Here is a 24,933-nt window from a genome sequence, read left to right as displayed (position 1 = left end):
ACAGTAAAAATAATGAGTTCTTCAAACCTTTAATAAACAGTAAGTTCTGGTAAAATAAGAAAATGTTCTTCTCAAATGTATCTAATGAAAGTCACAAAGGACCTACCAGTGGAAAAGCATAATTTCCCCCATAATTTGCAGTTAGACTGGATTGATTAAACCTAGGATAAGCGTTTGAAGCCTTTAGCACTGGCCACAGGCAGCTCTGTTAACTGTAACAACAGGACGAGTGAATAATTGGTAAACAGATCAACAAAGACCAATATTATAATGCTTATATTCATAGTTATACCTTATTACAGTACACTCTATATCAGTGGTACCTCAATGGTGGACATTTTTGATGTCTCTAACACACATATTTGAGGTCTTGGAGTCTTTAGTAACAAGCTGATGAATTAAATCGAGTATGTTTGATTAGGAAGATATCTAAACTGTGCAGAGCTGGGGTTCCTTCAGGCCCAGGGTTGGGAACCACTGCTCTATAATACTTAAAGAAATAACTAGATAATTATTATTATAATGTTATTACCATGGCAATTATTACCATAATTAAAATGATTCACATGAATGTGCAATTTTAATGTGTATTCGAAGTAGTGATTTCTAGTTACATATTTGTCAGGCTGTAAAAATGTTACCCCTTCTGTTATTTACCAATATATTTATGTGTATAGCACTGTAGATTTCATTTCATTGCATTTTATTTATGCCACATTTGTCTTCTTTAAACTGTATTATGGTATGATATAAAAATAGTGATATAAGAAATTTAAAGCTAATTGGCCACCCTGATTTCTATGAAGTCACTATGAAATTAAAATGGACAAATTCTTGTTTTTTTAATTAAATATTGCAGTATTTATTATAAATGATTTATCCATGCACATCATTAATAATAATGTGCCCTGGTAATCTTTAATCAAAATAACTTCCCCATCATCCTTTCCCTTCTGTGATGATGTGTTTACTGGCGCTAGGTCGGAAAACCTGTCAATTACAGCAACAGCAAACACAATGATCTAATGATCCAAACAATTCCTGATGGACAAAACCATGTCTGCATTTTTTCTTCTTCGAGAAGCCGTTTCACTCGGATATACTGTACATCACAATATGGAAGAAAAGACTATCGCACATTCAAGTATCGAACCCCGCTATTGAAAAACGATCATTCAACAAATATTTATATTTATAACAAGGGCTTGACATTAACACCCGGCAATCCGGCAAATCCATGTGGATTTTAGCAGTGGCGTGTAGGGCAACCACTCACTGGCCACTTTGGCGGGTTGAACTTGATATAATATACATTTTTTATTCTTAGTCTTTTAAAAAGGGTTCTGAAATAATAAACTAAGTGCAAAGTATAGTGTTGTCAAAAATATAGATTTTTCTATAGAAATATCTGAAACACTCCAAATACTCATATTCCGCAGAATAGTATACATGATAGCAGCTGCGCTTTCTCGCCCTCTCATCTCTCCGACAGCAAGTTGACGCACCCGCCTCCTCTCACTCACTCGTTTCATTTGCTCCGCCTCCTGATGAATATTGTTGCTGTTACAGGGCCTGAAATTGATTGCGCGTATTGTGCATAATTGTACGCATCACAAAGTGTGCGCACATAAAGCCAATTGGCTATATAAAACAGCATAATGGGTCTGTGCATCAGGTCTTAAAGTGACAGCAGCCTAATATACCGCATTAATATACCTAATATACTGCCACATTATGAGATACAATTACAAATATCTATATTACAGTTTTCCCCCCATGGAATCTTTGTCAAAATTGTGGCCAGTGAAAATGCTAAGTGGCTAGTAACTTTGGAAAACAACTAGACACAGTGGCTGGTGAGCAAAAAAGTGAATGTCAAGCCTTGTTTATAATAATGTTCCTCTATACCGGAGACTATACCGCTGATGAAAGCAGCCATCATCATCTGATCATACTAATACTTCAATTTCTGGTCTCCATGTCTGTAACTCTACTATACTGCTTGTTAAAGTTGATCTATTTAGGTGAAGGAAAAATCACAACTGGTAATTTTTGGAGGGTGGTTAGGAAGACAAACAATCTCTGCTAACCCCTTTGGCTCCAGAAGCTCTCACAGTCTCACACGCCAGAGCTACAAAAAGCTCCTAAGATCTAACCCAACACTCACTGCCTTTGGCCAAGCCGTCACAAACACACACACACACTCACACTCACACTCACACTCACACTCACACTCACACTCACACTCACACTCACACACACACACACACTCACACACACACTCACACACACACTCACACATACACACACACACAGCTGTCTCAGCAGATGGCCAAAAAGGGGTTTAAACTACCCAAGACACACACACATCCACACTTTCCACAAACAAACACACATGGCACAGTCATAATGTTGACTGCTTAAAGCTTAAGTCAGGTGACGGTGCATGACCCAGAGGAAAGGTCACAGAGTTTAAAGAGGCATCATAACAGAAAGGAATCACTGTTTGAATTGAGATGCAGACAAGAGCTCTCAACATGCATGCAAAGCAGAATGTGGAATGTAAATTCATTAAATTTTTACGAACTATATCCCAATTCATGTGAGAGGTTTCATCAGATTGAAAAAATTATGCTGTTATGTGCCGGAATAACATAACAAGCACACTTTTTGTGCAAAACATTTCATAAAAAGATTTTTTTTTATAAATGACATGAAAGAAATTATATAAAAGTCATTGAGCCACTTTGTGGCTGTCAAACTTTAGTGGACGATGTTCATAGTTAATGTGATTCTCTACACCTGTGGTTACTCTGATACGACACTTGTGTGAACTTGACTTCAAAAATCACCCTGAGACCAGCAAGTTAAAAGTTTTGGTTAAATCCTTTTTGAAACTTTTCTAAAGTTCATACATATTTTGTGTACCGATTTGCCTATATTACTCCTACAGGTCATAGCAAATTTGCCTGTACTCTTAAAATTGAGTTGTGGATGAAAGCTAATGCGGAGAGAGTTCATCTAATCCTGTCAATCACAAAGCTTTTATTGTCACTTTTGTGACCATTCCTCTGTTATTTATCTAACACCCCAACACTTACATCTATATTCATTTCCATTAATATTTGAATATGAAATATTGTATAATCGTTATTAAGTAGTCTGGGGGAAGATGTGGAGTACTCTTCATCAAACAAATGATGTCCCTGCGTGACATCACATGAATATATATTATTTTAATTATGTACATAAGGGTGTTTTGTGTTACAGTTTCTGTTGTTTAGTGAATGTTTATTGCATTATTTTAGTGTTTCTATATATCATAAAATTAACAGGATAGTTTTACTGTGAAGAAACAATGTCAACGATCTTGGGTATTTTTAAACAAATGCACTTCACCTCTAATTATTCGTATAATATTCCTACTTTTTATCTGGTTATATATTGGGTTAGGACTATGCTAGTTTGGAGGAATGTTGTTTACTACTTGGCAAAATTATGGTTACTTTCAAAGGTTATTTATATATCTCTTCAACTGAAACCTCACATATGCTTTAAATGAAGATAAGTCCATCTTGTCTTCTTTTTTATGCTTAACATTCTCCTTATCCTTATGACGGTTATGAAAATGGAAAAATCCAACCTATTCTTTAAAGCAATGAAAGTCGTACTGGGTGCTGCATCTCCACTGTGGTCTTAGCGAGTGGGGATAGAGTGAAGCGCACGTGTGTGCATGGTCATCTGTTCTCCCGCCCACCCCCACGCACACATGCTCACACACTATTTGCCTTCCTCCACACTTCCATGGGCCCCTCTGACGTCTCCTTTTGATGATGTCGTAAAGGGGGCATGACCCCATGCATTGACTCGCAGATGGCAGCACAATGGGTTTAAAGCAGACGTGCAAGAGCAGTGATTGCAGACACCCAGTGACTTACACACCTGCCACACACACACACACACACACACACTTGAATATGTGATTTACGGGGACTCTCTATTAGGCGTAATGGTCTGTATACTGTACATTCTATTTCCCTACTACACGAACCCTACCCTACTCCTTAACACATCACAAAAAAACTTCATTTCAAATCAGCATTTTTTTTTAATTCAATAAACACCATTCAGTAGTTTTTTTTAAGCCATTTGGTTCATGAGGACACAGGAAGTGTTTTGCTACATTTGTTCAGCACCAGCAATGTAGCAAATCTCATCCGTCAATAAATTCCAGTTAAATAATTCACTCTGGGAATTGTCATGATTAAAATATTTTTTTTTAGGATTTTTTTGATGCATAGAAAGTTGAAAAGAACAGCATTTATTTGAAATATAAATCTTTATTCATTTATTTTTTATTAATTTAATGCGTCCTTGCTTAATAAATGATCAATTTCTTATCTTAAAAATTTTACTGATCCAAATATTTTTTTTGATGATATTATACCTCATTGTAACATACATGTTGTGTGGTTTCATTTTCAGTTCCCTCGTTAGTTTCCCTGGAAACGTATTATTCTAAATAAAGACTCTATGGTCGTTCGTGCTGCAGACCACCATTGTTACACTAATCAGCATGTGTATTTTCCATAAAGCAACACACACAGACAATAAACTTTTGAACTATATCAGTTTACGAATAGCTTTATTTTATACGCTATTTAATGAATCAAAATGAAATATTTTATTGTCCACCATTGTCCCAACACAACCAAATACAGAAACGCGCTGCAAATATTTACAATGCAACCAAATACAGAAACGCGCTGCAAATTCAGGTCATCGACAAGTAGACATTGAACAATAATGGTCCCAGCCAGGTTTGTCACTTGTTGGGGTCCCCTTAAAACATTTCCGTGAAATTTTTTGCCGTGAAAAAACAGTGTTTCTGTATTTGGTTGTATTGTGAGTATTTGCAGCACATGTGTTGTCAAACTGATGAAGATGTTTTCTTAATTTGCTGGTGTTTTTTCTATTTACATGTGTTTTCTTCAGTTGCAGAGCATTGAGCTCTCTCAGCCACCATAATTTTCAGCAAATGTTGAATGCAAATGTCTAAAAATGTAATGTGATTTAACCATCAAGTAAAATATACTCCTTACACATTGAATATATGTGTACGAGTATGCATACCTTAATACATTTTTATATTACAATTACATTATATACAAATCAAGGTAAAAATAAATATATATTTATATATATTTAATGAATAACATAAATTATTCTACTTTATAAGGTTTCTTTAAAAAAATGTCATTATATTAAATGCACTTTTTCTTTATGAAAATGGAGAATTTTAGCACCACCATTTTTGACTATGTCTTCAAAAAATTTTTTTTTTATATTTCCAAAATGTAAAAAATTTTCATCATAGAAGTTGTATATTCAAGAAAGTGTCTGTGAATTGCATTGTTAACATAGTTTTAAATAAATTAAGAGATTTGAACAAAATCTGTGATGTGACAGCAAATGTGATTTGGCCCGGTTTAAATCTTGAACACTAACAATAAGCAATATTAATAGCGATGCTCGCAGAAAGACTTGCACATCACTTGCAAAATGTGCAAGGTGGAGATTACTGACATGGACTCTTACCTTTTAAAGTGGTCTGTAAGGGCGCCCACCATCTCCCCTACGCGGTCTTGATTTGGGTTCAGTTGACCCCTCTGCAAATGCACTAGAAAGTCATCCTGAGAGGCAGTATGTAGCGCCACCATCTGGTCACTGCCACTTGTTACGCTTACACCAACAACCTGCGGGTTTGAAGAGAGTGTAAAACAACAATACAAACACATGAAACCCTGTTAACACGTTGCACAGCATGCGTTGGTGCACAATGAAGTCAAAGCATTAGTGTCCAATGAAGCCATCTTTCCTGAGTCCAACAGATCCATTTGTCCACCAACTACTGGCATTCAGTCAAACTTTGCCTTTGCAAACTCACAGTAAAAAGCTCATTTAAAACAAAATCACTTCCTGTGCTTCAGCACATGATTGACTCAGTAACCTTGAGAATGAGCAATGTGCTGGAAATAATCCTGAATGAATGACTTGATTGTTTCAATTACTCAAAAAGTGTGACCAATTGAAGTTGTGCGTCAGAAAACTGTGTGTGTGCCTGGCTGGAACGCATGACTCTGAGAATAGAAACAGTCCTGGGGATGATGGTTGAATGTCCGAGAGCATGAATGGCCATGTGCATTTATGTTCTTTGATATGTGTGTGTTTGTGCTCGTATACTTCAATTAAAAAATCAATTAAATCATGCCCTAAATGTAACAGATACACATTTTTAAATGTGCAGTTTCTTCTGGGAAAAATATTGGTGACTGTACTACACATATTTTCGTCCAATCAAATGCTCCCTATAAAAGAGGATGTCCTTCACAATATACCACCAGCAGCTAATATGTTTATTTAATATGTTTATGTCATTTTAGTATTATTTATATAATACTATAGTATTTATGAATATTTTGAAAAAGCTTACATTTTTATATTTTCTATGTTTATATTTATATGTTGCCTTTATCATTTTTTTGTGCATTGGGTTCATTAAAGGCTAGTGTGTGTTTCTAAGTGTACATGGACGTGAGCGGTTATGAACAGCAGAAGGTGCGTCACCGCTGTGCCTGAAAGGAAGAGAGTGATCAGGCAGCGTTAAGCCTCTTTACTGCCACTCGGATGAACACACAGTAGCACACACAAACATGCGCGCGCGCACACACACACACACACACACACACGTTAAATCACTTTGTGCCCTGTGGTACATGCAGCTGACCTTGCTCTCTGAGATTTTGAGAAATGAGGGTGGGCCAGGAAACACTGCACTGTGTTCAAGTCAAACAGACACACACACGCACACACCATAACCCACCATAAGATGTGTAAAGGCCCATTCACACCAAAGATGAAAACTCTAACAATAACTTTGACTATATCGTTTCATTCTTATTCTAATGAGAAAATTATAATTTTTATTCTATGAGAATAAAGGAGTCTATACTACAACTATAGCGATAATGACACAGAGAAACGATATCGCTGGAATCACCTTCAGAATTAAATATTTTTTCCAGCTGATGAACAATAAAAATCCAGAATCCACCCAAATTTAAGTCAACTCAATCATTTAAAGTGACAGATGACAGGCTTATAATAAACAGAGCGTTATTGTTCATTGGTGTAGATGCCTATATAGTTATCATTATAGTTATTACTGTAAGTGTGAACAGGCCGTAAGGTTGCCTTGTCTGTGTCTGCTGCTCTAGAATATCAACTGACACAATCAGCCCCTGTGCCGAGTCCTTGTGCGTCAGTCTATGTTGAAATGAGATTAAAACCACAATGTACCGGGCTGTCACAAAACAATATCCTTGTCTGGGACTGCCTGAACCCATCCAGTGTGGTCTGGCCTGACCGGAGAGGGTTGGAAAAGTTCATAATATGCACTTGGATGGTGATTGGTGACCCATTAAGTGCAGGGCTGCCGGCAAGGCTGTGAGATTATAATGGAGTAAATCTCATAAAGCCTGTCAGGACATGTCCAATATATTGCAGTCCAAAATCAAAAGAAAGAAATATATTTTGTTTAACAAGACTGAAGCCTATTTTTAGACCGCAACGATTGCTTTTGGATCGTTACATTATTTTCATGGCAGTCAACACACCCTTTTCATGTCACAGCTGTTAATGTGATATTTACCAAAATATAAAATACAAAAAATATATTGAGTCAAAATATCCATTTGTGTACTCAAAAACATGTGTACAACATGAATCACTTTTCACCCCAAATTCTAAGAAATTATACTTTTTAAGGAGCATTAAGATTGTTACGGTAGTAGACATAATAAAGTCCGTTTATAAAGTCCTTTTAGGTCTATTACCCAAATATCTGCAAGAGTTGCTGCAGTACATCTTAGTACATATTCTACCTGATCATCTAATCATATTCGTTTGATTATCCCTAGAGAGAAAAAACTCTATGGTCGCTCTGCTTTTTGTTTCGCTGCTCCAAATGATTGGAATGTGCTACAAAAGTCATTGATATTGGAGTCATTTATTTCAATCTTAATTTAAAAAACAGTTAGGGAGTGTTTTTATCACAGCTTGTGAATGTTTTAAAGGGCACCTATTATGGAATTTTGAAATTTACCTTTCATGTAGTGTGTAACATAGATCTAAGTGAACAAAAACATCCTGCAAAGTTTGAAATATGAAAGTGCACCGTATATAAAGTTATTGTCTTTCAAAAGTGAGAGTCGACTCTGAGTCATTTTTATGAATCGTTAGAAGACCGAAGCTTTTTCTCTGACTAGATGACGTCAACTTGTCAAGTTATTTGAATACGATACGCCTACTTATTGCGCTCCAAAAGGCCAGCAGGGAAAACTTGAAAATATCATGGCGACGAGACGCTGTGTTCTGAAGTGCGGCTCAAAAGCAAACTTTTTTCATCTGCCCAAGGAGGAGCATTTGAAGACTAAGTGGCTACAATTCATATAACTATACCACAGAAGTATAGTCCGAGCCTTGTGCTTTGTTCGCGTCATTTTGAAGACGATTGGTTTTTAAATGCAATCAAACTTGGATTCGCGAGTCGGCTGATATTGAAGGAAGGTTCAGTTCCAAGTGTATTTGCATCAGCTTCCTCCTCCGTATCACAACCTGTAAGTGTTATTAATAATTTTTGCTTTTATGTTTTATGTAGCATGCTTAATAATTATTTTGTTTGTTGTGTAAGCACCGTTTAGCTTCTAGGTCTTCAATGACAATTGTATTGAGATATGTGAAGTGTTTGTCGTTGTTTTCGGAGTTGTCTAAAGAATAGAGTAATAACTGTAACGTAACTGCATTTTTTTTTTTGTAAAAACGTTATGTTTATGCATCGGGCTAACGCAAACAAAGACTGATTGTGCTTTTACAATATGAACTCTGGGCTATGCTCGCTAACATAACATTAAATTATTTATCTTATTTTTCGTTTTTTACTACAAACTATAAAGCAGTGGACTATAATCATTATTATAATACAATTTAATTGATAAAAGCATCATTGTACTCCGTGTTAAAAATAAGTATTATCTCTGTAAACACTGCTGGGTCATCTGACCAATCAACGCAGATTAGCGTCGCGCAAAGGAGGGGTTTGAAAAACGAGTCGTTAAACGAATCATTTGGGAGTCGGTGAGCAAATCAGGTAAAAATAAATGCATATTATACGAAAACAAAAGTGTTTTTTGTCATTGCATGCATGTAAAACTGTTGTTGGGGACTCCCTAAACAACATTAGGAACATTTTAAATGTCATAATAGGTGCCCTTTAAATGAATTTATATGTGTGTGTGTATATTGTAATATGTTAGTATGTCTTTCTGGAGATTTGAATTCTCCTGCCAGGCTGACGTTGAAAATGAGAACTTGTTCTTAAGTGACTTGCCAGGATAAATAAAGGTTAATAATAATAATAATTGATACATTATTGTCATGACTAATGACCACGTTTATCCCCCAAATTCTCATTACTTTAAATGTGTCTGGACTTTTCACTTTTTTGTGTCTATTTCTCATTGTTCTCAATGGTGATTCTAAATAAACAATTTGATGTATTGATCAACCAACCACGTGCAATTTAGTATATTGACGTAACTGTAGTAGTTTTTTTTTTAAGCCAGGATAAATTAAAGGCAGCACAACAAATACTACCCAGTGTTATTGTAATATCATTGATATATACGATTGTAGTTTTTGTTAATATTTTTAATTCGATTTTTATATTAGATTTTGTTTTCATTTTAGTAAAAAAAAACTTTTTTTGTTGCTTTTTTTGTAATTTTATTATTATTTTTTATAAATATGACTATACAGTTTTGTATTAAGTTTTAGATTTAGATTTTATTTAGTTTATTTTAGTACTTGCTGAAATAAGTTACAGATTTAATATTTCATTTTATTTCAGTTAATGTTTATTTTATAAATGAAAATGTTTTTCATTTAGCAATAATAACCCTGATGCTACCACGACGTATAAATGCTTTAATAAGTAATTCAATTTAAATACATGTCCGAAGTTAAATCATTTAAATACAATTTAAATAATGAGACTATGGAAGAGAGTGTGCTTAAAGAGTATGTGTGCATAATTGGCATGATTCAGTATTCTACTGCAGTTCGTTCTGCAGCTCTCGCTGAACTGCCCAATCGCTTCTCTCTATCTCTCTGAGACGTCTAGCCCCGCTTCCGCTAGAGACGTGTAAAACATACAGATATGGATTAAAATCGCAGGTTTAATGTGTGTGGGTGAGTGTCTGCGAGTCTATGCTAAGGGGAGCTTAGACTGCAGTGCTGCAGTGTGATCAAATCCCTCTCTCACTGTATTGCATCTGAGAACGTAGAGAGAATGTAGGTCAGACACCTCACACACAGACTGTTCTGGTCCCTGAATTCACTCAGACGCAGCCAGAAGTTTGCGAATGACCCTGTTAAGCCATCTGACATCATGTCCGGCCATATGAAGTATTAGTGCTGTCATCTAATAAAAGACCAGTTGGTAGTTGTAAACTAAAATCCAAAGAGAAAACGTGACTGCAGCAGACAGATGTGGGGCAGACAGACCCACATTGCCCGGTTGCATTAAAAAAACAAGAAACAGACAATTACAGATACCAAGACGTGTCTGCTTTCTTTTGAGGGCTTCGTTTAAGTCTTTGCTGTTATACTTTACGTATTCCTGCATGCACGTAGAAGTGTAGGTGACCATGTGTGTGAAATACTTACCGAATCAAGAGGTATTCGTTTTTGCACTTTAAAGTGTTTTTTGGGCTCCAGTCTGTAAATATGCTTGTCAGTGATGAGTAGAGCTCTGTCCTTTGTGTTGTTGAACCAGTTGAGCTGAAGAAAAGAGAGATCAGGAAAGAGAAAAAAACAGAAATGGGGTAAACTAGCTGCCTCTGTCTGAGCTTGACTACAATAATTACTTACAACAATATTCAGGGCTTATTGAAATTCATGAAATTCAACCTTCGCATCAGCACTGTTGCATAGGTTCAGCATAGGTTCATGTACTGCTCTACTATTGTACTGCATGTTCCTGCTTTTAAAAATAGCCTGTGAAATTGGGTTGGTGGTGTGGTTGAGTCTCGCTGGGAAGGAAAGATAAACTGGACCAATGGCAGCAACATCCATAGCTGCAGCGCTATGATAGTGTGTATTTTACAGTCTTTGCTTAAAGGATTAGTTCATTTAAAAAAAAACGTTTGCTGATAATTTACTCACCCCCATGTCATCCAAGATATCCATGTCTTTCTTTCTTCAGTCGAAAAGAAATTAAGGTTTTTGATGAAAACATTTCTCCATATGATGTACTTCACTGGGATCCAAATGGTTCAAATGACAGTGTCAGTGCCGCTTCAAAGGGCTTTAAACGATACCAGACGATGAATCTTATCTAGCGAAACGCTCGGTCATTTAAAAAATAAATAAAAAAGTTTAAGTTTTATAAGCACAAATGCTCGCCTTGCTCTGTTCTGTGATGCGCTTTCGTGACGTCACGTAATACGCAATTACGTTGAAAAGGTCACGCTTCACAGAGTCAGTGTTTACAAATGTGCGGAAGGAGGACCATATACACTTATTCAAATGTCTTTGTGTCAGATTATCGTTTAAAATGCCCATTGCGCGTGCGTATCCTTGGTGTTGTAATATTAAAAAGCCTAAAAGAAAATTTTCGTCAGGATAGAAATGTTTTACTTTTCATAGAAGCGTGACCTTTTCAACGTAATTGCGTATTACGTGAAGTCACGAACATCTTCGAGCAAAACTTAAACTTTTTTATTTATTTTGTAAATGACCGAGCGTTTCGCTAGATAAGACCCTTATTCATCGTCTGGTATCGTTTAAAGCCCTTTGAAGCGGCACTGACACTGTCATTTGGACCTTGAACCGTTTGGATCCCAGTGAAGTACATTATATGGAGAAATGTTTTCATCAAAAACCTTAATTTCTTTTCGACTGAAGAAAGAAAGACATGGACATATTGGATGACATGGGGGTGAGTAAATAAGTTTTTTTTAAAGTGAACTAATCCTTTAAGGCAGTCAAACATTGAGAACTCTGCTTGGCTTGTGCTTTGCCACGTTGTTCTACGGTCAAAGCAGCTCAGGTGTGAGAAAGTGAATGAGACGTGGTGACTTGGAGAAAGACAGAGAAAATATTTGTGCCATGTTTACCCTATATAATACGGTAAACTTGTTCAATAATGGTTACTTTTTTGTTACTTCTTATTTGTATTATTGTTTTTCTTGTTGATAGAACTTATTTACTCCATTCACACTTATATTTTACCTTTTTAATAGCGTTGTCTAATAGCGTTTAATACCTTTGTAACCATTGTTATTTTATTTGCAAATATTGCTTGTATTCCATTGACACTGCTGTTATTTTAATTGATTTGCTAATATATTTTATTTGATAATACTGGCCTGTTGTAATTTTACTTTATTTAATATTATAATTATTATGACATTATTATATGTATAGGCCTACTATATTATTACAATATTATAATTATTTTAATATTGTTTGTTTTATTATTCACACTATTTTTATTTAATTGTATTTGCTAATATTGCTTGTTACTTTATTCACACTACAGGTGAAACTCGAAAATGTTTAATATCGTGCAAAAGTTAATTTATTTCAGTAATTCAACTTAAAAGGTGAAACTAATATATTATATAGACTCATTTCATGCAAAGTGAGATATTTCAAGCCTTTATTTGTTATAATTTGGATGATTATGGCTTTCAGTTATGAAAACCTTTTCACAATATTCTAATTTTGAATTTGGGGTTTTCATAAGCTGCAAGCCATAGTCAAAATTATAACAAATAAAGGCTTGAAATATCTCACTTTGCATGTAATGAGTCTATATAATATTAGTTTCACCTTTTAAGTTGAATTACTGAAATAAATTACATTTGCACGATAAAAAAACTTTTGCACGATATTAAAATTTTTCGAGTTTCACCTGTATTGTTATTTTTATTATTTAATTTAGCTTGTTTCCTCCATTTGTGCTATTGTAATTTTACTTTATTTGCTTGTTTATTGCTTGTTTATTCTGGTTATTTCATATTAATTTGCACTTTAGCACTATTGTTATTTTACATTATTTCTCAATTGAGCTGTTTTCTCGGTTCACACTTACAGTAAGTTATTTGATTGTATATTGTTTGTTCACTCTTGTTAACACTATTGTTAATTTTTTATTACCGTAGTTAATAAAATGTATAGTTATTACGGTAATTAATATTTGTTAGGTTTTTTACATTTTTCTTTTGCACTATTGTTTTTAAACACGCATTATTACTTTTACACACTATTCTCTGCAAATGCTTTGGCAATACAAATGCACTGTTTTTGTCATTTGATAACAGTGAAACAGAATTTTAAAAAGCCTACCATCCTGACAGAGCATGAAAAGAGGACCTGGGCGTATTGGTCTTTGGTCTTCAGCTCTTTAGTGATGCGCACAAAGTTGGTGCTTGTCAAAGGAGAGTCCTTTGCCTGCAATGGAGAGACACGTTGGATTCATGACAACATTCTGAAAAGCTTAGTCACACAAGCAACACAAACAAACATGCACACTTATGCTTCTTCCTTGATGACAATTCAAATCAATCCATGATGGATTTAAAAACAGTCATCATCGTCACCAGCCCACTCGACTAATGCGTCAAACCGATATGACACCTTATCTGCAACAACAGATTCTCAACTGTGCTTCATGAATAAGCTTTTGACTCATTTAGATGATCTGAAAACGTCAAAGGTCTTTGAAAGCTCATCTGTCATAGCCGATACACACTGTGACGACAGGAGCGAGCGTTCAGCATGCATCTTTTGAGCCTTAAAAATGTGTTATGAAATACAGAAATCACAATGAATCTCTTGCCGCCGAGGACATATTTTACAGAATTCTTAAAAAAAAAGAAAAAAGAATACACTCCTTAAATTGTTTTATTTAACACAAGCTCAAGGACTCACTCTCTTCATTTCACTCCACTGGAGGGAGAATTAGTTGAACCCCCAGGATTCTTTACTTTAATTCAATTTTATTAAAAATGTTTTGCTTGTCCTAGTGCACAAAAAAAAAAAAAAAAAAAAAAAAAAAAGGTAACATATTACAATAAGGTCTCATTTGTTAACTGTCACGGTTTGGGTTTTGTTTCTTGTTCTGGTCATTGTCACGTTTCTGTCTCTTTCCCTCAATAAACTCATAATAACTGCTTATCAATAGTTAGTAAGGTAGTTGTTAAGTTTAGGAATTGGGTAGGATTGGGATGTAGAATATGGTTATGCAGAATAAGGCATTAATATGTGCTTTAAAAGTACTAATATCCAAGTAATATGCTAATAAGTGACTATTTAATCATGAGAATTGGACCAAAATAGTGTTACCTATATTTTTAAAGCATTCATTAACCTTTTTTTAAAGTTAGTTAATTAAAATGATCATGTTCATTTTAGTTCAGTGAATTACCTGAAGTTAATATTATCTTAAAAAACGTATTAATAAATGCTGAGATTAACATTAACTAGGATTAATAACTGCCATGGAAGTATTGTTCATTGTTAGTTCATGGTAACTAAAGTGCAGAATTCAGTGATCTTTAGAGCTTATAAAGGGAGGGCTCTACTCTTGTTTTCTGTTTATTGTCCATTCACAATCTGAACACAATCTGCTGATAAGTACACTACAAAGTTTCTGGATTGACAACCGCATTTAAATGCGCGATCGAATCAGAAACTGTGAAGATTGACAGCGATAACCAACAATAACATCATAGCCACGATTGCAAATCTAAGCGAGTAGATGTAAGCAGTAGATGAGATCTGTTGATCAGCTGTTTTTGTGTCACCAACAGTCACATGCATGGTGTCAACTGTTTGTTTACACACAACAAAAAGAGACTGGTTTGAACAAAATGATGAATGAACCATAAAGTGGTGGGCTTAATGTTTTATGTTCCCTACAGCCTCAATGTCATGATGCTCATGTAGGCTTTAAATAAGAATCCCAGGATTAAAAAAAGATCACAAAAGAAGAATGTATTCCCTGGACTTATCAATTAGTTCTCTTGTTTTAGGTAAACTGTGGCCACATCGTAATTTGTTGCCAAATCTTGGCCATGATTTAACTAAATTAAAACGAGGTAAACTAATTGACTTCATTAAAAACATTTTTTTAGAGAGGCTCTGTAAAATACAACAATAATGAACATTAAAAATAGGCAAAAAAAATTGCTTTCTCACAGAAAAAAGTTTATGTGAATGTAATAAGTTCAGCAAAAATAAATCGACAAATTACATGAATTTACAAGTTTCGGTCAACGGGAGCAAACAGATTTTCTTCATATTTGAAAATACACTAACATTTTTGCAAAAAACAACATCTGTCTGTTTCTCACAGAAAGCTATTTTCACTATTCCCCACCCTTTAAGATTGTCAAAGATTCACCACTGGGCTTAAGGCTTAATTAAACTGAAAACTTTAACAAGCTTAATCAATGTAGACATCTAATGTAAAAGTGAAGGTTCTAAATGAGTAACCTAATGAAAAACTCACATTGGTCAAGTAGTCTCTCTCCCAGGCACGGCTGTATCCCCAGTCCACTCTCTCCCCGCTCAGGGCTGACAGGGCAGCTACTTTAGCCCTCACCTCCGCCATGTCAGATGGGGGAATGTTTTTGATCAGCTGCCTTGCCCACCATCTAAGAGAGAGGCAGTGAAAGCATGAGAGGAAGGCCAAACAATAAATAAAAAGACATGAAGATGGAAGCCAAGGTAATACCGGTGGTAGAGGTGTTGTGTGATTCTGTGGAACTGCACCAGGGCGGCGGGTGGCGCCGGCCACTCTACACTCTTCCCATAGTCGGCCATGTTTCGAACACTGGCGAAACGTCTCTCCACTTCCCAGAAGTGAGCCTTCACCTTATAGCATTTATAATATGCCATTATGGTATAGATCGCCCTAATTTTCCTACAGCGCATACGTGCTAATGCACCTCTCCATACCTGCAGAAAGACACAAATACAGGTTGAATGTGAGGGAAACCCTTTGAAGACACCAAACACTGTAAACTGTGATGTGACTATAACAGGTGAAAAATGCTCCGTTCTAAAACCAAAACCTAAAGACATCTAGGGCATGATCTTTAAAGTAATTATATAAAAGATGTAATATTATAAATAAATACTTTTGTGTACTTTTTTGATCAATATAAGCCCCTATTATGCAAAATTCACTTTTACATGGTGTTTGAAAAGAAAATGTGTTGGCAGTGTGTACACAACACTATAATGGTAAAAATCTACACACTCATGGGCGACATATATTCTATTTGGATAGAATATATGTCGTACTGTTTAGCATTTGGGGGAAAAAATAAAGGGTGAAAAAAGAATGCAAATTGGATGGGAAAGTATTTCAGTGTGACAGATATAACAGAAATGAACAACTATAATAGATAGAGTGAAGTTTACTAGATGCAATGAGATGCATGCAAGAGTAAGAGATAATTAATTTCTTCATTCAGCTAATTTCCTCAAACTACATAGTCACGTGAATGATTGAGTGAGTACAACGAGTGAGCGAGCGAGTGAGTGACAGAGGGTCAGGTGGACAGAGACATGACAGCTGCTGGATCGTTTCCCTGCTGAGTTTTGACTCTAGTTTAAGTCAGGCAGCATTAAGTGGGACAGAAGTTAAATCAGGGCAACTCGCACTGCAGATAAATAATTGAATCCAACTAGAATAATCCACTGATCACAAACATGAGCAGACCTATATATTTACATCCATTTCCTCATATATGAGCCCAGTCTAATCATTCAAAGCAGATTTAAAACAATAGAATCATCACACACATAAATACTGGCTAAATTTTTTTTAGGTAAACGTTGCTTTACATATATACAGATATATATTTATTTACATCTGCTTTAAAAAATGATGAGAATGGATGAATAATAAAACATGTAGACGAGAATGCAAATATAGATTTATGTTCTGCAAGTTCAAAACAGGTTATAAAGACTGACTGAAGTGGAGTTGCAGAGGGATCCACCGTCTAGGTGTTATGATCCCACTGTGCTTTCTTGTCACCTCTGAACACGCACATGAAAATGTGAGCAAGTCAAAAATGATTAAGTGAGACAGCTACGGAGAGCAAGAAAACAAAGAAATGAAAGAGGAGAAGGAAGAGAAAGAAAGGAAGCAGAAGAGGTAAAGGCTCAGGAACAACAATAAACAACGCGGATAGACAAAGACCTAAAGTGCCCTAGGAAATTAACACATAGAGAGAGAAAAGTGAAAATAGAGTGTCTGTCACCTTCTGTAAGAACAGCACTAAAATGGGGATGAGCGCGGCTCTCTCTTGCTCCAGCGTGAAGAGCGTGCGAGGCGTTCTCACGAATAGCTTGGTGTGGCCATATGCTACATCATCCTCAAAGCCGTGTTGGTTCACAATGGCCTCCACAGCTTCCTGGTCAGTGCTCATCAGGTGATTGGGCCACGTGTATTCGCAGGTCATCTTGTACCTGAGCATAAAGATGACGGTCATAATTTACTAAGAAAGAATTGCTGATATCTTTTATTTGCACTTTATAAGATGCCGTTTACACTGAAATTACACATGCTATGTGGCACCACTGTTTAGTGAATCTTTATAGAACTTCTAATTTAATTTAGTTCACCAACTAGACCAGCACTAAATTAGGATTTAAAAATACATCTAAAATACATGTAAAACAGTGGTTCTCAAACAGGTGCCCAGGACCCACTAGGGGCCTCAGACCTCGAAAAGTAATGGAAGTTATTAAAATAATAAGGATTCATGGAATTCCAAAGATGAATATAATTTTTTCTAGTTACGTCAAGCTCTAAAATATTTTATCAGTTAGAAATGAGTGATATTCTTACACACAACACAATAATGTGTCATCACTTTTTAAAATGTATATAACGTTTACTTTTTTATTAACGTTTAAAATTTATATAACGTCTACATTTTTATTTCAGTTTTAGCTTTATTATTTTAGTACATCAAGCTAAACTAAATTAAAAAGAGAAATGTTTATTTGAAACAAAAAAAATAAGTTTACTTCCCCCCTCCCCCCAGTAAATGTGTATGTACGAAGCTCCACACATCACATTTTAATCCATTTTTATTTCAGTTTATTTTTATTTCAATTTATTAAATTGTGGGAACGAACTCTCAATTTGTGGCCAAGATTTACTAAAACGAGAAAACTGATTCTTAATTTATAGTGACGAATTCTTAATTCATGGCAACGAGATATATGTATCTTTGTCTGCATGTTATGCGCGGGGCTCCGGGGCAACATAAGTATATTATTTCAAGCAACAAAAATTATTATTATTTTTTTTTTAACTATAATTACCCTGGTATAAAAATAATACTAAAAATTAAATCCCACACAAACTGAAAATTCTGTTTTTGAAACAATTTCATTTTTAAACGCCACTTCATAACAGCAGAAACATCAGAAATATCTTTTCCTAAATGGGAGCCTTTGAATATTGTCTTGGACAAATAGGCGACCTTGGAATAAAAAAAGGTTGAGGTTTTCAGCACTTAGTTCATAGAAAAGTAGTACATGTGACTTCTCACCTCTGCAGAAAGCGTGCATAAGGCTGTCTATATGCAAATCCAGCTCGGCGAACACGGACATTCTCCAGCAGTCCCAGGTACGCCACTTGGTGCTGGCAGCGTCCGTCATCAAACAACAAGGAGGACTTCACCTCATTTGGCTTTACACAGCGCACATAGTAGGGCTCCTGTAAGACCAATTTCATTTCATTTATATTGCAGAAATTGCTAAATTAAAGCAATTACCAAAATTCTCAAAGGTGAGATATTGAACTGCCGCTGACTATACGTAAGCTTAGTGGCCAAAAAAGATTTAATGAAGGCAATCTGAAAGCTTATGATTATGGTTTGAAGTTGATAGTTGTTCTAATTATAACAGAAAGCCAACTGCAGCAATAATAGAAAGTATCATTATGTAAAGCACCACAATTTGCTGTGTGAAGAGAGAAGAATGAATCAAAGGGACCTTTTCTCGCTGACCTTTCCTGAAAGCATAAAGCTCACTTTATCAAGACTCCACAGTGTTACAGTGATTATGTCAATTCCTAGAACTGTGATATCTATCTATCTATCTATCTATCTATCTATCTATCTATCTATCTATCTATCTATCTATCTATCTATCTATCTATCTATCTATCTATCTATCTATCTATCTCATCCATCCATCCATCCATCCATCCATCCATCCATCCATCCATCCATCCATCCATCCATCCATCGGAAAGAGTATTAGAGTAGGTAACCTGAAATGTCTTTCACGATCACTACATCAACTGACTGCATTGAGCACAAAAGTAGTCTTAAAAGGTTCGCATCAGGCAGAAACAGCTCTGTAAGGTAACAAATGCACAATCTTTTTTCTTTTCTTTTCTTTTACAGTGTAGAGAGCATGTGAAGACAGGATGGATGGGGTGAACGGTCAGATGAGGAACAGGTGTCCCCACAGGACCAGAGGGAGGGCAGCCAGTCCTTTAATGTGACCTAAAAAAACAGAAGCTGCCCCGAGTGCAGTCCCACTTCACCACGCAAGCACACGTGTATACACACACACGTGCAGCACGGCAGAGAAGAGGAGATGAGATTAGAGGAGAGCCATCCAAACTAAAGCAGGATTTAGCAGGTGTTCCTCTGCTGTTAACTGTTTTTTTATCAAATACAGACAGTCTCCATTAGAGAGATTGCATTTTTCAACACTTCTACATAAGAGATTACCTGAGCTATTCTGAGAGACCCCTATTTTATCTTTTCACAGCAAAGAGTATTAAATGGTAGTTGTGTAGATTAAGCCCAGATTAAATTCATGCTTATTTCTACATAAACATATTGCAGACATAATGTACCACAATGGGCCCCTATCTACACCAATTTGTGATAGCATTTCAACCATTGTGGTTGTAGTTTTAAAATCTAAAGATAAGAATGTGCATGAAAAAATAATTGCCATGGATTATGATAAAAAAAGATGAATGAAAAGGGTTAAGTGGAATCTAAATACAGTGACCCCAAAAAGTTTTTTTTTTAACTTATAAAAAAACATGAATGCTTTTGCATTATATAATAATTATCAAACCAAGAAGCATTTATTTAAAGGAAACACACCTTTCTGAACTTCATACATCCATTTAAATACTCTGAGATTAGTTGCTTAAAAGTCAGTGTAATAATGGCTCAGAAAGTGAAATTAGTTTGGAGAAAAGCTCCAGTTTTCTCCATTTGTGTGCAGATGCCACCTGGTTTGACATTTGATTTAATGCACTGACATTTATACATATTTAAGTGTGGCTTAAGTGTCCACGTTTTATTTTTTCTTTGGGGTCACTGTATGACATTTACAGTAGTCATTTCTTACCTTACAGGCCAGTTTGTCCACTAGAGCAATAATAGAGTTTTTGAAGAGTGTAGCTGCAGTTAGAGGCCGTTTGGTCACCTCTGTGATACTCATTTTCCCATCAGGCCACATTTCTTTGAGAACGGGGTCAGAACTACAATAACAAGTTTAGAAAAGAGGGTGATAAATACAGTGATAAGTGGAGAAAAGAAGCAAGAACATGCTAGCAAAATTTTTTTTTTAGAACAAAACAGAACAGGAATATAAAGAATAATATTAAACTAAGTGCCCTACTTTAATAAGTCCTTGAACACACAGTCTTTGTGTTATTTTAAAGAAATAGCTCACTATAAAATTAAAATTTTATCATCATTATTACTCTCATTTCAAATGACTGATTGGTTACAAGCGATTTTCAGTTAAACTTAAAAATTTGGTTTGTTTGTCACAAAAACATATGTCAGAAGTCTTGTGTACTGCACAATATATAATATGAACAATTGTTCTGATGTTTTGTTCCACACACAAAATAAAAAAAGTAAGTCAAATGGATTTTAAATTACATGAAAGGTGAGTAAATAAGGATAGAATGTTCTTTTTTGGGGTACATTGATTATTTAATTGAAAGAAAGTTTAAAGTCCACAAACCTGTTGTACATCAGTCGCTTGAAATCTTGGAAAAGCGGGTCCTTGTTCTTCTCAAGAAAACCCTCAACGGAGTACCTGAGAGGAACGTGGAAGATAAATCAGTACAAGGCTTGACCTAGAAAGGGAAATTACATTAATTGACTGACTCAGTGGTTGAAGCACTCAATGAACAGTCCTTCATACATGACTCAATTCAGACAGGTATAGATGACTCACACAGCACGCAGATAAACCTACACTTGGACCATTATTTTGACAGCATGACGTGAACAAAATGTTTCGGAAGGCTTAAAAGATAATTAAAAGGTACATTCTGGTTTGGCTTTTTGCCATTATAGACAGAAGAGTAGACAGGACAGGAAATTATGTGGAGGGGAAGATTGAACAGGACATGGCGCGATTACACTTTCATGCCAAATGAAAAAATACTGAAGCGTTCTCAATCTCAACCAAAATGCATGACAAACGGCAACCTGGATTTAATACAGAAAGCAATTTAGTTTATATATGGTGCAATTGTGTATTATAAAGGACGAATGGCAATGCGCAAACCACTGGGCACATGCTAACCGCCTGGCATTAGTGCTGTGCTAACCAGCTATATAACCAATTACCCTTTCAAAATGGTACAATGATGGCATCAGATGCTGATACAGTGGTACTTAGGTATACAGTATGATGCTGAATGATAACATTATTTGCATTCCTTGCTACGACACCCTTCAAAAGTTTGGGGTCTGTAAGATGTTCTGATGTTTTTGAAAGAAATATCTTATGATCATTAATGATGCATTTATTTGATAAATAAAGTAAAACAGTAATATTGTGAAATTATAAATATTTAAAATATTTTATTCCTATATTTTATATTTTAATCATTTATTCCTGTGATGGCAAAGCTGATTTTCAACAGCCATTACTCCAGTTTTCAGTGTCACATGATCCTAAAGAAATCATTCTAATATGCTGATTTGCTGCTGAAGAAAATAAAATTGCTGTCTTATAATTATCAATGTTGAAAAAGCGTAATATTTTTGTGGAAACCGTTTTTCTTTTTCTTTTAAGATTCTTTGATGAATAGATCGTTCAAACAAACACCAATTATTTGAAATATAAATCATGTGTATCATTTTTGAAATGTCTTTACTGTAACTTTTTATCAACTTCATGCATCCTCACAGAATAAACATTTACATACTGTAGTAATATAATAAAAAACCATGAATACCAAGAATACCATACCAAAAATCCTAAATATGTATGAATGTGCCAAGAAAACAGAAACAACAAACAAAAGAATTAGCTATTTAGTGTGATTTGTTGGTTACGTAAGGTGTGAAATGCTTGAGAGGTACAAAAGCAGTCCCGAGTCCACACAGCTCTGTGGACCGGATTAGCAAGCGCAGATGTGCAACACTAACAGACCCACGCACACAGACACGTGTTCATTCACTTAAGAAACAACACCGCATAATACATGCAAGCACTATTATTTTCTTACACAATTCCAAACACACGCACATGTATTCACACTCACAGTCAAACATGTGCATGGCCACATGGCTGTGGAATAGCAATATCACTGGGGTAAAAGCAGTTCTGGGAGGACAGATGCTGCCCTATGGCCCTTCTACAGTAGCCCGGGCAAATTCCAGAAAACAGGGCGAGAGTTCGAGTAAAACAGCAAGCCTGAGGGTTTCTGAGGGAGCAATCTGTGCTTATAACATACAAACCAAGTCAAAGACTGAGCTTCTCAAAGTCATGGTGTTATAGAGGAAGTTATTTTGATAGCAGCTAATAATACTGGCTTAAATTGCATCTGCTTCTTTTTAGCGCCTGTGGTCTGATGCTGCTTATTATAAAGTGTAAAATAGTCATATGATAAATGTGAGATGAGTTCGTGGAACGAATGATAGGAGAGAAAGAGGAAGTATACTGTACATGGAATACTAGCTCACAACATGCTGAAAAATAATATGACGCATGTAATAGATCTTCTTATGAACGATGCATCCATGTACGTATTTGCTTATTTTTTTTTTTTTAGCTTGTAATGTTTAATTAAAGTCATTCCTGGACCTTCTGGTGAAACTGTTCTCTCTGATCCGATGACATATGCAGGACTTTTAGTCATTTAAAAATAATTTAGTCCTCTTAAATCCCACACTTTTGAGTGCCACACCCACATCTCAAAATCCAATCAAAAACCGATGCACAGAACCTCAAAGTCCCTGCCCCACATTTTTTTTATTTTTCAATAATGTTACACTTATTTTTTAATAATCTGTGTCACAATACGGAATATCTGTCGCTACTTTCATTTCATTGCTACTTTAAAATAAAATAGTATTGCCTTATGCAACAAAAAGTAAAAAATCCAAAAGTCTCAAAAAGTAATCCTATGCTACATTGTTGTCACATGACATGGCGACCAGTTATTATGTTAGCATTTTTAATTCAATTATGCTTAAGAAATTCTTAAATAAGCAATAATAGAGATAAACATGATGCCACTTAGTTTGATATTTTGTTATTTCGAAAAAGTCTTCAAAATTTTTTCCAGGTTTGGAGCTACAGTACATAGAGGGTGAGTAAATAATGACAAAATCTTTCCAAAGTTAAAATATTTTGGGGGGGCACTGTACAGCAGAAACATTCCGGAAATAGCCACAAAAGGAGACTACATAAAAGGAGAGATATAGCGGAAGTAGAAAAAAAGGAGGAAAAAGACAGAGAGAGACAGACGCTGAGGGAAATAGGTCATGGTTTGAGGGGGTCTGATAAGGGGTTGGTCAGGGTGTATATTTAGCGAGACCTCCCTCCATTACTGACACAGCTGAGCCTAAGGGATCTCACAGATTTTATTTTGTAAGTGTGACTGAGGGGTTGACATCCCAGTTCTGACAGTCTTCATCCTAAGGGAACTTCCTAGTGTGTGTGTCTGCATGAGAGAGAGAGACAGGCATCCATCTAGGAGATCTGTGTTGCCAATGCATTCTCAGACAGATCCAAAGCGATTGTCACAGAAATGGGAGCGTGCTCGGAGGTTTAACTGCAGGTTTGTCATAATAGTGCCATTCAGTACTAAGGACTAAGTCCTCTGCACTCTTGACCCAATTATCAAGCATGTGACACGTGGCTGCTGACATAGTTCATCCTATTTCTCAGACTAGTCGCCAAAGAAACGCTGAATTTACAATTCGCTCCTTGGCTTCTCCTACCGGCTTTCACGGTTCACGAGAAACAGGTCTGAGAACAGTTTCAACATAAAAGTAAATCGCAGAGATGCACTATGAGAACTCACTTCAAGACAATTTAACTTTAATCAGTTACTTCCGCAGTTATACTTGCGCACATGCTCATTAAAGAACGAAAAGGAAACCAAAGTGAAAAATGTGCCATCTATTTTCAGAGCTAAGCCCTCCAGTAGCTTCTATCTGCTCCCCTTTCCTCAATGAGAAAAGGTCTTGCTATTTTCTAAATGAGGACACAGCCTTTGCTGAGGTACAGCAAACTGCAGACATCTGCACAAGCAGCATATCATATATTTATAAAATGGCATCCTTCAACCTTTAAAGAAACTTCACCTTAAGACACACACCTTAAGTCAACATAAATCAAAACTTACCCTGTTCACTTAAAAAAAAAAAAAGTCCTAGTTCTCTATTCTGTTATGTTGAAGGTCTTATGGCCCAGGCCATGTCATGTTGAAATAACAATCACAAGATGACAACTCAGAGGTTGTACTGAACTGGTCACATCCTGGACTTG

At 35.7% G+C, this 24,933-nt stretch overlaps 1 protein-coding gene across 1 annotated transcript in view; it reads right to left on the bottom strand.

The window, feature by feature from the left end:
• Nucleotides 1-24,933, bottom strand: part of myo1g (myosin IG) — a 57,152-nt gene that overhangs the window by 20,553 nt on the left and 11,666 nt on the right. Inside the window, exons 13-21 of the mRNA XM_079590876.1 lie at nt 21,163-21,237; nt 20,536-20,668; nt 18,705-18,871; nt 17,403-17,610; nt 15,863-16,086; nt 15,638-15,782; nt 13,471-13,575; nt 10,786-10,899; nt 5,599-5,756 (exon numbers count right to left, since the gene is read on the bottom strand). Of these exons, the coding sequence (XP_079447002.1) occupies nt 5,599-5,756; nt 10,786-10,899; nt 13,471-13,575; nt 15,638-15,782; nt 15,863-16,086; nt 17,403-17,610; nt 18,705-18,871; nt 20,536-20,668; nt 21,163-21,237 (1,329 nt within the window). The remainder of the gene's footprint in view (nt 1-5,598; nt 5,757-10,785; nt 10,900-13,470; nt 13,576-15,637; nt 15,783-15,862; nt 16,087-17,402; nt 17,611-18,704; nt 18,872-20,535; nt 20,669-21,162; nt 21,238-24,933) is intronic.

Source organism: Phoxinus phoxinus, assembly GCF_949152265.1.
Source record: "Phoxinus phoxinus genome assembly, chromosome: 19".
Classification (NCBI taxonomy): domain Eukaryota; kingdom Metazoa; phylum Chordata; class Actinopteri; order Cypriniformes; family Leuciscidae; genus Phoxinus; species Phoxinus phoxinus.
The sequence above is the reverse complement of the archived record's forward strand: the minus strand, read 5'-3'. Positions and strand labels throughout refer to the sequence as shown.